Source organism: Adiantum capillus-veneris, chromosome 6, assembly GCF_014529385.1.
Source record: "Adiantum capillus-veneris isolate H3 chromosome 6, ASM1452938v2, whole genome shotgun sequence".
NCBI lineage: Eukaryota > Viridiplantae > Streptophyta > Polypodiopsida > Polypodiales > Pteridaceae > Adiantum > Adiantum capillus-veneris.
In genome coordinates this window covers 161,277,984-161,291,514 of record NC_140936.1, presented here as the reverse complement: position 1 = coordinate 161,291,514, position 13,531 = coordinate 161,277,984, and the positions used below count along the sequence as shown (strand labels likewise).

Here is a 13,531-nt window from a genome sequence, read left to right as displayed (position 1 = left end):
ATTGTGAATAAACTGGCCTTCCCACGACAATCAAACTCTGAGTTGATCTATATATTGGTGGGATCCTTGAGGTGGGTGTATAGGCAGGCCATTAGACTTCACAGCAGAGGGTTCTGGGATTTCACCTCTGTTCATGGTGCTCTGACCTAGACCTTTCCACACCATTTTCATCTAAAGCTGTAAGAAATTTAACATCTCAGAAGCAGGATCAGTGCAGTCTATTCCCTACTAATTTGTTGTGATTGTTTGGGGTCTCCACCTCTCTCTCTTTCTTTCAAAGCCTCAAGGTGGAAAGGGGGACTCAAACTCTGACGACGCCTCCATACACGGCATGCTCCCTTCCAAGTTCAAAAACATTAGGGCTCCAAGCGTTCCAACTAAGAAATCAGTCTTATTGTGGCTTATCCTTCATAAGGTGATCTGAACAGGGGCCAAGTTACTGAAAATGAATATTGGCAACGGTGCGTGTCTTATATGCCATTCTAGTATAGAGGGTATCTTTCACCTATCCATCAGCTGCCCTTTCAACCAGCCTATCCTCGCCTTCTTGGAGAAAGTTCTAGGCTTCATCCCCTCATGTGAATAAATGTCACTAGGAGAGGATGTGGGTCTGCTTTCAGTTTTCGGGAACAAAGCATGTTCTGAGTGTTTTTGGATCATGTGGAGGCAGAGAAACTTTTTTTGGTTTGAATTAGGGGCTCATCAGACGCCTAGTTTGACAATATTTAATGATGATCTACACTTGGAGGATAAACAACTCTGTCTTTGACAAATCAAGGTATGTCTGAATCCCTCAACAAACAAGGGCGCACTACGAAGATAATTATGCACATCTGGATGAATGGGGGAGAGAAGTGCAGGAAGATATCCACTTCTCAGTCAGAGATTTGAGTCTCTCTCTATAGCGCGCACCCCCCCCCCCCCCCCCCCCCCCAAACCCACCCAAAATTCCAAAACCCCTAAATAAGGCTATGATGGTCTATTGTTTTTGGATTGCTCCCCTTGATTTTCTATAATGTTTTGAAATTTTGGTTTATCCAATAGCCAGTACATGATTGCAAGTTGCAACCACAATGTATATTTTGTCCCTCTCTTCATACAATTTACGGGGCTTTTATGGCAAAAAGGAAGACCATTGAAAAAAAAGTACATCTTTGGAGCAAGACACAACAAAATTACATTCTATGTTTCAAGATCCCATGTTAGATCTACATTGTAATGTGTTTCATGTTTTGCATGCAAATTTTATAAACAAAGCCACCTTGAGACTTGAATATGTTGGAGCTATTCTCTGACTATATTAAACCTTGCTTTTACATGTGTGTGAGTGTGTGTGTGTGTGTGTGTGTGTGAGAGAGAGAGAGAGAGAGAGAGAGAGAGAGAGCAAAGCATGCACTGCAAGCGACACATAAACATAGAACAAAACCAAAGCTTAGGCAGGTCTGTATTCTTTACTCCAAGCATAGTAAGACTTAACTTTTGGGAGTTGCTCAGATTGGTTCTAATTTTATGGCTCACCTATTCTATCCATTGATTATTGGTGGCTGCCAAATTGCTGCTTGCAACATGAAACTGATCCACTAGTTTGCAATGCAACGGTCCCGACTTTCATGCAATGTAACATGCACTCATGATACGGTATATGATAATTAATCACTTTTGTATGGTGAATTGCGAAGTTCACAACAAAGTATATACTTTTTTCATAAATGTTTTCTTTCCTTTTGTCGATAAGATTCCTGTGCACCGTCCTACTCTGGACCAAACCCAACCCCCAAGTGCTCCTGTGTTTTCCATCATGACTCTGCTGCTGATGTTTTTCCAGCCATTGCATGCACAAAATGGCACTTGCTACCAAATGCACACTTGCCGAGCGGAAAGTTGTCACACACTTTCGACTTGCGATGGTGAGGGACAATGCAGGGTTTCTTTGGAAGCGTATAAATCAGGACTTCTTTTACTAGCTTGCCAGCTCGCTTTACTTGTTCAAATGAGCCCTCCATCTCCAGAACTCTGAGATTAGGATCAGTTTCATGCTTGCGAATGCAAAGCTTTGCGCCCGTGAGTCTGCAAATCTGCTTTGCATGCTTCCCTTTCCTCCCAATGATAGGTCCTACAAGGTTTGCATCAATGTCGACAAGCGTTTTGGATGAAGAGCCAAACGCGACTGCTGAAGTTTTGCTGAACGGAGCCCCTAATCCTGCCTCCTCTTGACTTTTGATACCAAATGTCAGTTTTCTCGAGTTCCCAAAATTGCAAGGAGCATTATCGTTTGAAGGCTTCAGACCCAAAGACTTTGCAACACACAAATCGCAATCTTTATCATTCTCAAGTCTGTGCAGCTCGTGCTCCCCATGTGCAAAATGGCAACGGTCGCCATACTGACAGCCTTTCAGGGTACCAAATTGATTGCAAAGTTGGCTTTTATGCTCCCCTATTAGGGTTCTTGTTTTTGGCACTGTGCTTTCGGCATTTGGGCCCCCTAACTGCTTCTCAACTACCCCACTTTTTGCAAATCTCGACGTTGCAAGGGAAGCAACACTTGCAGGAACATAATGTGAGAAGAGGCAGCTGTCGCCATATGGACACCCCGCAGTACTGCAAAACTTGAGACAAACAACTCTTTAGGGTGATGTTCCAACTTGCTAGATTTTGGAATTGCATATGTGCAAAAATGGCATTTAAGACTCAGCAGTAGCAAAAATATTCAATAACAGGATTTGCCATTGCAGCATGTTTTGACAGCATTGTAGCTACAGCAAAGACAAATTAGAAAACACACACCTGAAATACTTTGTACAGGCAGTCGCTTTGCTCATATCAAAAGGAACACGATGATCATCTTCTGCATAAGATGGCCAAGAGAGACATTTGTGAGTTGAAGGAAAAAGCCTGCTCAGAAATCCTACCGTAAAATGCGTGTACACGCGCACGCGCAGTACTGGATTAGGAAAGCATTGGAAGGGAGATGAAACAGGTCATCCACATTCACATTCACTCTGGTTATCACCCACAACAATATGCAGACAACATGCAGGCATACAAGTATGTGCACCGGTGCGCAAACGGCGAGACAAAATGCATGTAGCCATGGAGCTCAAACTACATCAAAAACCTGAGGAATGCAGAAAGAAGCACGAGTTTCCGAAAGCACAGCCATGGCGGGTGGAGAAGAGCCTGCATTTGATCTGCTGTTGGGGGATATGCGGCAAGGATGGTGACACGGGGGGCAGCTCTGGAGGAGCAGCAAGTGTAAGGTCCCCTTTCACATCATACGCACTGATGCTCTGCTCTTCAACACCTTGTTGTGCATGACTATGGCGCTCGCGGTCATTTTGAGAATGATGAAGCTTAGGCCTCTTTGGACTGCGAAGGGTGGTGGGCGATCCCTGCTCTTCTGCCCCCGCCATGTCCAAGCTCTACTGCGATTAAATTTACACGCTTTTCTGTCTGCTTGTGCGTGCTCGCGCGTTCTCTCTCTCTCTCTCTCTCTCTCTCTCTCTCTTTAAACGATGCAACGCCTCGTCAAACGACAGAGCTGCTCGACCTTTAGGCGGGATAAAAATTCTCTCTACAAAGCTAGTTCGAACCATTGGGGAAATTAACAAATGCATTGAAAAATGCTTTCAATAGGTGGTACCAACGTTTGCATTAGATGGAATCTAAAGAGATCCCTTGGTCACGGAAAACAATCAGTCTTCTTATGAAAAGTTAACTTTGGGAATTTTGGTAAATTTGAGGTGTATTTTGGTAATTTTGCCTAAAAGTTGTTGTAGGTCGACAGCCGTCGCAATTTCTTTGACTCTTCTTGTCCTGCATTGTTCGCACCACTTCATCCCGTGCCCTGCTTCACTTCTTGCATCTTCTTTGGCTCATGTAGAGCAGACAGGACAAGCATGGGGGAGGAGCTGCTCTGGGGGGTCAGGTAAGAAAGGCGTGCAGTGGACGAGGGGGGCCGTTGTCTGCAAGCAAAGGGGAAGTGCCCTGAAAGAGGCCGAGGCCAGACACAGGAGGAGATTTTTTTTAGCTGCATCGTGTCGAGAGTGAGACAGAGTTGGGCGTACGGGGCGATCCTCACTGCACACGGAGAGAGAGAGAGAGAGAGAGAGAGATGTTCGTGTCGTTGGGTAAAGGTGATGGTGTGCACCCATCCTCGGTTGGTCGTCATTGGCCTGTTGTGTTGATTGCAATGCAACAACTGCAACGATGGTGGCCGTCGAAGTGAAGGCAAGTGGATGGGATGCAGAGGAAGCGATTGAAGGCAGGGGGTTGATCTGTGCAGAATTATCTACCTATGTGGTGCAAGCAGGGCTTGCGATCATTTACCGGCCCCTCTTTCTTCTGCTTCAATACTAGCATGTTTGCAGCTCTGATGGAGAACTTTGCAGATGGCAAGGGGGCACTCTGTGGGGCAAGCTGGGCCAAGGAGCGGGGTCTTTTAACTTTTGGAATCTGCAAGCAATTGGAAGGCGATGAGAGCGAAGTTGGAGAGTCGGCAAGGTGGGGAAGGTGTGCAAGGGATGTCGAGCACTGCGAGCAGAGAACATGGCAAGCAAAGGATTATTAAAGGAAGGGGGTCACTACCAGAAGAGGAGAGGTTGCAAAATCTCTCTCTCTCTCTCTCTCTCTCTCTCTCTGTCTTATCTCAGCGGTGCAACATGAGACAGGGCGAGGCAGTAGAGGCATTCTGGAGGGATGCCGCCCTGTAAATGTGCAAGTACAAACGTGGAGGTTTAAATGCGAATCCAATGAAAGAGTAGTTCGTGCGCGCGCAACCCCAGGCCGTGGGGAGGGGACGATGAGGAGCAGAAGGGGAGACGAGTCCAACCACGAAAAGGGGGCGTGACAGCTTGACTTTTTGTTTGGGAAAGGAGTAGACAGGAAGGGAATTTCATTAGATTCCATCTAATAAAACACTGTAAAATTTTAAAAGATGACTTCTAAAGGTTACTTGCCAAAATGGGAGGGGGAGGGGGAGGGGGAGGGGGAGGCCACTTGTCGAAAACTGCATATGCTTCTCCTCTAGTCCAAAAAAAAAAAGAATACACCAGACCTGTAGTCGCTCCTAACTCAAAGTTATGAGGCTCCAGACCAATTGGATGTTGTCGACCTTTGCCTCAACCTCTTAGCCATTCTCAACTGCGTTGAGAGAGAGAGAGATCCTAGCCATTGAAGGTGACAAGGATGCTGGCCTTTACCTTCTCCTACACTCCCTCTACTTTCTCCAGCACTAACACAATGGCATTTTTGTAGGTCAGAGGGCACATTCTGTAAGGTGCTCCGTGAGGCGTGGAGACTTAGAACAAGTTAGCCGGCATGGTCTCTCTCTCTCTCTCTCTCTCTCTCTCTCTCTCTCAGGTCGTACAACTACCTTTGCAGAAGGTGGTCTATGATAGCAAAGGTGGAAGAGGTGGCTGGTTGTACACAGACGTGCCCACACACGAGCCACACACACATCTACACACGCTCACACTGATAAACAAGAAACAAGAATGTGTGCACCTGCATTTGGATGCTAAGTGTGCAGAAGCTCTGTGTGTGTGTGTGTGTGTGTGTGTGTGTGTGTGTGTGAGAGAGAGAGAGAGAGAGAGAGAGAGAGAGAGTGAGGTAAAAAGCGATTAAGCATGTGGAAAAGGGGTGATAATGGCAGCGAGGCTATTTACGTTATGTTTCTGCATGCAAGGCTATGTGGAGAATATTTAACATTAACAAATGCAAGTATACCTTCCATCACAGAATGTGGTTACATTTCAAAATAGTGATGATATATCAAACTTGCTGAATAACGAGAAAAATAAAAAAACTACCTTGATAGAATGGTTTGTTGCAAATCAAAACTATCCATAAGCAAATAAACTCACATATGCAGATTTTCCAAGTGGTTGGGTATCAAATAAAACAAAAGGTATGTCTCTAAGAAAAAATGGTGTTTCTATTGGAAGAATGTATAATATTGTCCCAATTATTGGTGAAGTTTATTACTTATAAAAGCTACTAATTATTTGCAAGGGATGTAAATGTTTTGAAGACTTGCGGATGCACATTTATAATACATATAAGGAGGCATGTATAGCTAGAGGATTATTGTAAGAAGATGAAGAATGGCTACTTTGCCACCAGCATGACTCTTTTTTTTTTGAAATGGAATGCAATTGAGATGATTCTCTGCAACCATATTGGTCTTTTGTGAGCCACTACATCTGTCTACTCTATTGGATAGGTTTTGTACCAATTTTGTGAGGACTATGTTTATTCTTTAAGGATGTGTATTACTAGTGCAAGTGTTCGATTTAATGTGGCAAATTTTAAGCTCTACTTCACATAGAATTCCTATTGCAATACCATGGCAAGAGGCTTTATGATTATATGTTTCTTGCAATTGACCCAACAATGGCATGTTTAAGTGAAATTGATGCTATGGTTGAAGAGACAATGTTCAATACCGATGAGCAATGTAATAAAGCACATTGTATGGAGAGTTCATTAAATGAGGATCACCAAGATGCTTACCACCAAGTGCTACAAGCTATTGATACACATTCAGGAAAGGTATTCTTCGTAGATGGTCTCAGTGGCTCAGGAAAAACGTATCTCTATAATACACTTTTGTTATGAGTATGAGGAAGAGGTGGAATCACCCTTGCATTTGTATCATCATGTATTCCAACTTTGCTTTTGAGTAATGGAAAAACCGTTCATTTTAGGTTTAAGATACCTTTGGAGCTTCAATTTGAAGCAACTTGCAATATAAAGGTAAAAGGAAAGTAGCTTTAATTATATGGGATGAGATTCCCATAACACCCCATTATGCATTTGAAGCATTGGATAGAACTTTAAGGGATATTATGCAATGAGACACTTTGTTTGGTAGAAAAAATCTTTTGTTTAGAGGTGACTTTTGACAAATACTACTTGTTGTACAAAAAGGTAGTCATGCAGGCATTGTAAATGCTTTAATCTATCATTTTCACATATGGAAATGTACAACAATACTGAGGCTTACCAGAAATATGTGAATACTTGACTATGGAACAAATTTGCTTCAACAAAGTTTTTCATGCTGGGTGCTTAACACTACGTTGGTAACCTAACAGGACATAAAAGTGTCCTTTCAGGGTTTTGAAAAAAACCTCCAAAACCATAGTAGATCCACTCATTTTGTAAAATCCTTTCATGAGGTTATAGTTCAAGGCCTACTAAGCATGGAAAAAATAAGAAACTTGTAAAATTTCTCATCTTTTGGTCACACCAAGCCTCCAAAGTTGATGGACCAGTGAATTTTCATCAAAACAGTCATTTCTTACGTTTTGTTGCATAAAAATAAGATTAGGGATTTTTGTAGGACTTGAGATAAATTACCTAATTAACTTCAATGGGTTGGTGATCAGAACATATGATTGCGTCTCACTCGCTATTTTTTGTTTTGCCAAAATAAATAGGTACAAAAAAGTTGAATTTTTACCATTTTGCAAACCTATCATCAAAGTTTCTATAGCCACGCTCAATACAAATAATATATGCATGTTTTCTTAGTTCCCTATTGTCCTTTATGTTCATAAGGAGCCATGGAGCATGTCAAAAGAATAATACATCTCTTACCAAGGGGAATCTTGGGGACAAAGATGAAGTGTTAAATACAGCAAACATGAAAAAATTGGGTTGAACATTATGAGTTGTAGAATCCCATAGAAACTATTCAATATCTAGCCAAAGTTGATCCTTATGACTAGATATGGTTACTACCTACAAAATGCATGTAGTTGTCACAAGAAACTAACAATATTGAAAAAGCTATACTTGATATACTAGAATGTTTCATTTTCTTCCATAATGAAAAAATCAACCATCGTTGTGTACTATGCAAAATAGGGTATTAGGTGCCCCAAAACTCAAAGAATGTTAGCTTTATGTTACAATATGCGACATAGAAAATCAAAAATGAATTTGGATATCATGAAATCCACCAAAAAAATCATAGAAGAGCTAAAATTGGCTAAAAAACAGGATTTGACAATTTTTGTAATTTGGTCATAACTTACAACTTTAATATTTATTTCTCCCTAGAAGCATCAGGACATGTTGAGGACTACTAAAGATAGTTCTCTAGCATTATAGACCTCACAAACATGAATTCTAGAGTGGTATAGTTGCAAAAAGTTGAAAAAAGCCAAAAACAGGACCCGTTTTTTCACACAGTTTAGGTTGTGAAATGTTGTGCAAGGACAATGTTAAAGATGGAATTGATATTCCAAAAAAATGTCGAGTTTTTTTCAGCTCATGAGACAACTTTCTAGATAGATAGCACCTCAAAATCCATTTTGAAACTCTTGACATAATTCAAGGAAAATGGTCACTTCACAGGACATAAAAGTATCCCATTACCAACCTAGTGTTAACATTGGCAATGGGGATGTGGATGATGAAGGAGAGCTAGATAGAGTCAAAATACCTTTGAGCATGATGCTTCCAAAAGATAGTTTGACAGACCTCCTCAATTTTATATATGCAGATTTGTATTGTGTGCAAAATCATGCAAGTTATTTTAGAGAACGAGCAATACTCCTCAAAATAAAGAGGTAGATTTAATCAATGACCATGCATTAGAAAGAATGCATGGAGACTCCAAAGAGTATCTTAGTGCAGATTCAATTTGCATGTCAGAGGAAATGGCACATGTTTGTACAGAGTGGAATATTTAAATAGCCTTACTCTTGGTGGTGGTTTTTTTCCTCATGCTTTAGTTTTGATAGAAAATGCTCCTATCATGTTGCTACAACATTTAGATCCAAGACGTGGATTATATAATGGAACTAGATTGATATGGAAGCAGCTAAGGTAATTGATGCAAAGATATTTGTAGGATCAAATATTAGAGAGAGAGTTTTTATTCCAAGGATAAACTTTGTTGTTGGAACCCATCAAAGGCTCCCATTTCAAATGAAGACTTGTTAGTTTCTAGTCAGACTAGCTCACACAGGTAGGGTAGACGCTAGGAATTATTGGTCTATATCTTGCATCATCGGTCTTCTCTCACGGATAGTTATATGTTGCAATGTCACATGTGCAAAATGTAAATTTTGTGAGGATTGTTATCAATACCAAAAACACTCAAGGGGAGTTATACTATACTCTAAATGTTGTATTCAAGGAAGTATTATAGCTATCAAACTCGTAACATCAAGTATAATGACATATTGGCTTTGTTTTATATCAAATGATTTGCCACAAATAGATCCTCGACGTTGTGCATCGTACGTCGTTGGTCATATCACTAAATTTATTTGAGATATTTATCTTCTTCTTTTTAAGTGGAATATCAACTTGACCTATTGTTTTCTTGAGAAGATTGACTTACACATTGAGATACTTTGTTGAAGATCCACTGCAATGGAGGGAAAGAGTTCTAGCTATGTTTTTGGTGATCTTATTTGATATGACTCATATTATATTGTGAGGGCTTTAATATGGAAAAAATGTAGGTTTAAGTTTAGGAAAGAGTTCTAGCTATGTTTTTGGTGATCTAATTTGACTTGACTCATATTATATTGTAAGGATTTTAATATGGAAAAATTGTAGGTTTAAGTTTTCATTTGGTGGCTCTATATAAAACATGGATGCCTTTGTAGAGATCACTATCGTTGAGGATTTATCATTGTAGGTGTTTATGAAATGCTATATTTAGATAGAGATATGGCCATGGAAGCTCTCGAATACTACCATGTTGCCATTCTTTAGATCAAAAGTTTCATCACATTTGAGTTAATATTTGGTTTGTGAGTGATGAAAGACCACTCAATGCACAACATGTGGGGATTTCTGGAGACTGCATTACACCATATCGATTGAGGATATTCACTCAAGTTGAAACACCCCCCGCCCCTCATCTTGCAAAGTGTATATAACATAGGTCCTTGGACTTATAGAGTCCCTAATGTGGTCTCTAGGAGACTACACTTTGGATGATAATTCTTTTGTACTGTCACTTTTACATTCAATATTTTCAATTCATCTTTGTAAAATTATGAAATTTCAAAGTCTTTTATATCGCTTTCATCCCTCCTCTCTCTCTCTCTCTCAATATTTTGAATCTCCTTCTTTAGACAAAAGATTCTCTATGGTATTCGGATAATATCACAGTCTTCTTTATCAAATTTCATCTTTCTCTCCCTCATAATGCCACATAATCTGTAACGGCGGTGACTAGGTCAATCGCCTTTCAGACGCAAAACAGGAAAGGTAGGATTTGGGGGGGGGGGGGCAAGCGTAGTGCCCGAGCAGCCAAACCTTTGTGGATAGCATGTCGCACTTATATAAATGGTCCAGAATGGGGAACATTCCTCATTGTCTCACAACTGGGTGGAGAGATGACTACCTTGCCCTCTCAAGGTGTAGTGCCTATTCGATAAGGTTAGTGCCTAGTAGCCCAATGATTGGTGATTAAGGTTATGCATATTCGTTATTGGAGTAGTGGCACTATTGGAGTTCTAACATTGGTATCAAAGCCTTAATCACCAATCATTGGACTAATGAGGATGGGCAAGAGATAAGGAATCTGAAGTTATGAGGGGGATGAACTGCAGAGAAATGCAAGCACCATAGCTGGTGCTGAGAAGCTCTCTTGCTCTCTCTCCCCTCGCTCTCACATTCTCTCTCCTCTCACTCTTGCCTGCTATTGAAGCTTTGATGTTAGCACCCTCTTGCTGGCTGATTAGGACCCTCACGTAGGCCTGGAGCAATCTGCCCGCTGCCCGTCAGTACCGCCTCCACCCTATCTGTTTGCTCCCCTGCCTATCCCATCCTGCGCTGATGTTCGCCCTTTGTCGTTTTGTTGGCATGTGATGTCCTTGCCCTGCACTGCCTACTATGGTACTTGCTGCCACCCCTGTAGACGTTGCCCTGCAGTGCCATCTGCTATCGCTATCGGGCGCTCACCGCCTCCACCGTGGATGCTGCCTGTGTAGAACCTCCCGCTGCTCTCTCGCTACCAAGGACAACCCCTGCAACGGTTGCCTCCGCTTGCATGCTGGCATTGTCACAACCTATCGACCATTGCCGTGTCAACCGCTTATCATTGTCGTCTGCCCAACAATGCCACTCACCACCGCTACAATGCCACCACTCGTGCAACTCGTCGTTGTGGTGTAGCCGACACTGCTAAGCCAAAAGTGGTGCCAATGCTTGCCCTCTCCCATGACATTCATGGTGTCTCGCTTTTCCTCTACCATCTGTGGTGTAGCCATCGGCTTGCCAACCTTAAAGCCACAAACCTCTCTCGGCTATGTATTTACACAGAGGAGACTAAAAGGAAAAGCTTTAAGGTATTGCAGAAGCATCGTTCATTCAACCTTAAGCTCAATAAGAAGTATTCACATGTGCGGCCAAAGAGGGTGTCCAAAGGAAGAGTTTTCCACATCAAAGTTGGCTATGATCTCCATTGGTTTTAGATTTTTGGCACGCTCGACTCCCACAAATAGATGTTATGACTCATAGTTGACTTCGACATCGATTCCCTGCTCTTGGAAGAGATGGGGGTGATTATTTTACTTTCTTGCTCATTTATTAAGCGTTGTGTGTGCAAGTCTCCATTGTTTTGGTTTTTTGTGTGTTTATTTTCTAGAAAACATAAAAAAGGGTTTGTCTATCGAAGTGTGTTCCCATTGCCCTCTAGTTCCCTAGGTTTTTCAAGCTTGTCATCATCAGTTGGTTAACCCCGATCGAGCTATCTGGACGTAGAAGCATGATGCTTTCTCACTCTAGACCGCATTCTCTGGTCATCTCACGTGACCTATCAGCACTCTCCATGTTTGTAGACCCTATCATTAGAACCGGCGCTCTCGTAGAGGTTGCCAACCTTGATGACCCAATTCTGGACGATGAGCCAGATTTTATGGAGACCGACATCATTGAGAGGGACGATGATGAACCCTTGGATGAAGATGATGAGGAATATGACTTGGATGACCCTATGAATGTCCTGATAGAGATGGAGCTCTCTAGCAAGATATCCAAATATCTTAACGCAAAGTTGACCACCTTAGAAGAAGTCCTAGGTGATATAGTGAAGATGCAACAGAGCATCTCCACATGCCTATATGCATTGACAACCACTTCAATTGGCTCTCCTCTTCCTTCTAGTAGGAGGACACCCGCGGCATAAGTGAGCATAGCCTCAACCGTAGTAACAAGAGTCCACATTGATGCACCTACGAAGCCATCTGTAGAGATAGCTGCATCTCTACTCAAGGATTTTAAATTGCCTAGTTTTGGAGGCGAGGAAAGAGAGTAAGTAGAACAAACATTTATAAATATGTTCCTAGCAAAGTGGTCAAACATTCATGAACTACGAAAGCAGCCTAGCTATGAAGCCCATAGAGGCTAGCTTCTTATTGGCTGGCAAGGCATATAAGTGGTGGATGAGTTTGACTACTCGTCCAACCACTTGGCTAAAGTTTGAAACGATGTTTTGAAAGAATTTATTGCCAAGCAATGAAGAAGAGAGAAACTGGGAGTTATGGGACAAGCGCTCGATGGAAAATAAGTCCCTAACTCAGTACATCTCATGCTAGAGAGAGATAGTACTCAAGTTAAAATGGATCGATGCATTTTAAACTTTGCGGGGTAAATGACTATCTTGAGTACATTCAGCCTCTTTAGTCAAAAGACTTATGCAAGGCAATCAAATATACGTAGATTATGATGACATCAAGCGTTGTGGTGCGCAAGATAGGGTAGGTAGGTCACGAATAGAGGATGGACTAGGGGGGTCAAGGTGATCGTTGGGCTAAAAAATTGCGACCATTTAAAAAGAAAAGAGAGTCCAAGATTCCAAAAAAAAAGAACTACGTTAAAGCACGAAAGAAAAAGCTTCTTTGACTGCAATGAGGTAGCACACACCAAGGCCGAATGCCCAAAGCTCAAAGCTAGCACTAATGGCAATGCACGCAAGAGAGATGGTAAGTCCTCTAGGTAGTTTCATATGGTGTAGAGGCTTCCTCTCAGTTTTGGAGAGTTCAAGGAGGTGACGATGTGCCACTGTGATGAGCATCATGCATGTTCAGTGACACCATCTATGTGGCAGTCTCATGTTGATTGGCCGGCTGCTAAGTGCACGGTCCGCTCACAATGAGTGAGAAGAGAGCAAGGAGAGGCTGGACAAGACCTTCTTTCTTGGGTTTCCTGTCATTCTTCAAAAACACGATTAGGAATCGACACGCCCAAGAGGTCTTGGGTTACGTGCGATCGCAACAAGCAAAAAAAAATGATGTGGTTCTTGTGGTTCTTTCCTTGAGTGATATAGAACACTGCCAAAGCTCTGATACCAATGTAAGGTGTGGCAGAAGTGAATGTTGAACTTTGCTCAAGATGAGTGCTCTGAATTGTGCTCAAGGAGAGCCTTTAGTGAGAGAGTGCAAATGATCACAAACAAACTGGTAAACACTGGGAATGAAGGTGCTGAGACTGAGAGATAGAGAGAGAAGAATACGACACCAGAATGTTGTCAAACCCTCCTCTGAAGGCCCCACTCTCTATG

At 42.0% G+C, this 13,531-nt stretch overlaps 1 protein-coding gene across 1 annotated transcript; it reads right to left on the bottom strand.

Moving 5' to 3' along the window:
* Positions 1–1,441: 1,441 nt before the first annotated feature.
* Positions 1,442–4,274, bottom strand: LOC147456620 (zinc finger CCCH domain-containing protein 14-like). The gene is made up of 3 exons (XM_086515517.1): positions 3,116–4,274; positions 2,785–2,845; positions 1,442–2,598 (listed from the first exon to the last, which is right to left on the bottom strand). Exons 1-3 carry the CDS (start codon positions 3,408–3,410, stop codon positions 1,797–1,799), a joined length of 1,158 nt encoding a protein of 385 aa, XP_086371643.1. The 5' UTR covers positions 3,411–4,274; the 3' UTR covers positions 1,442–1,796.
* Positions 4,275–13,531: the final 9,257 nt, after the last annotated feature.

Excerpts from the sequence above, each read along its gene's own strand:
- LOC147456620 (XM_086515517.1), bottom strand. The coding sequence starts at position 3,410 with ATGGCGGGGGCAGAAGAGCAGGGATCGCCCACCACCCTTCGCAGTCCA. Across the intron at positions 2,846-3,115 it reads CTTCTTTCTGCATTCCTCAG|AAGATGATCATCGTGTTCCT; the intron begins GTTTTTGATGTA and ends CATCTTATGCAG. Across the intron at positions 2,599-2,784 it reads GCCTGTACAAAGTATTTCAG|TACTGCGGGGTGTCCATATG; the intron begins GTGTGTGTTTTC and ends CAAGTTTTGCAG.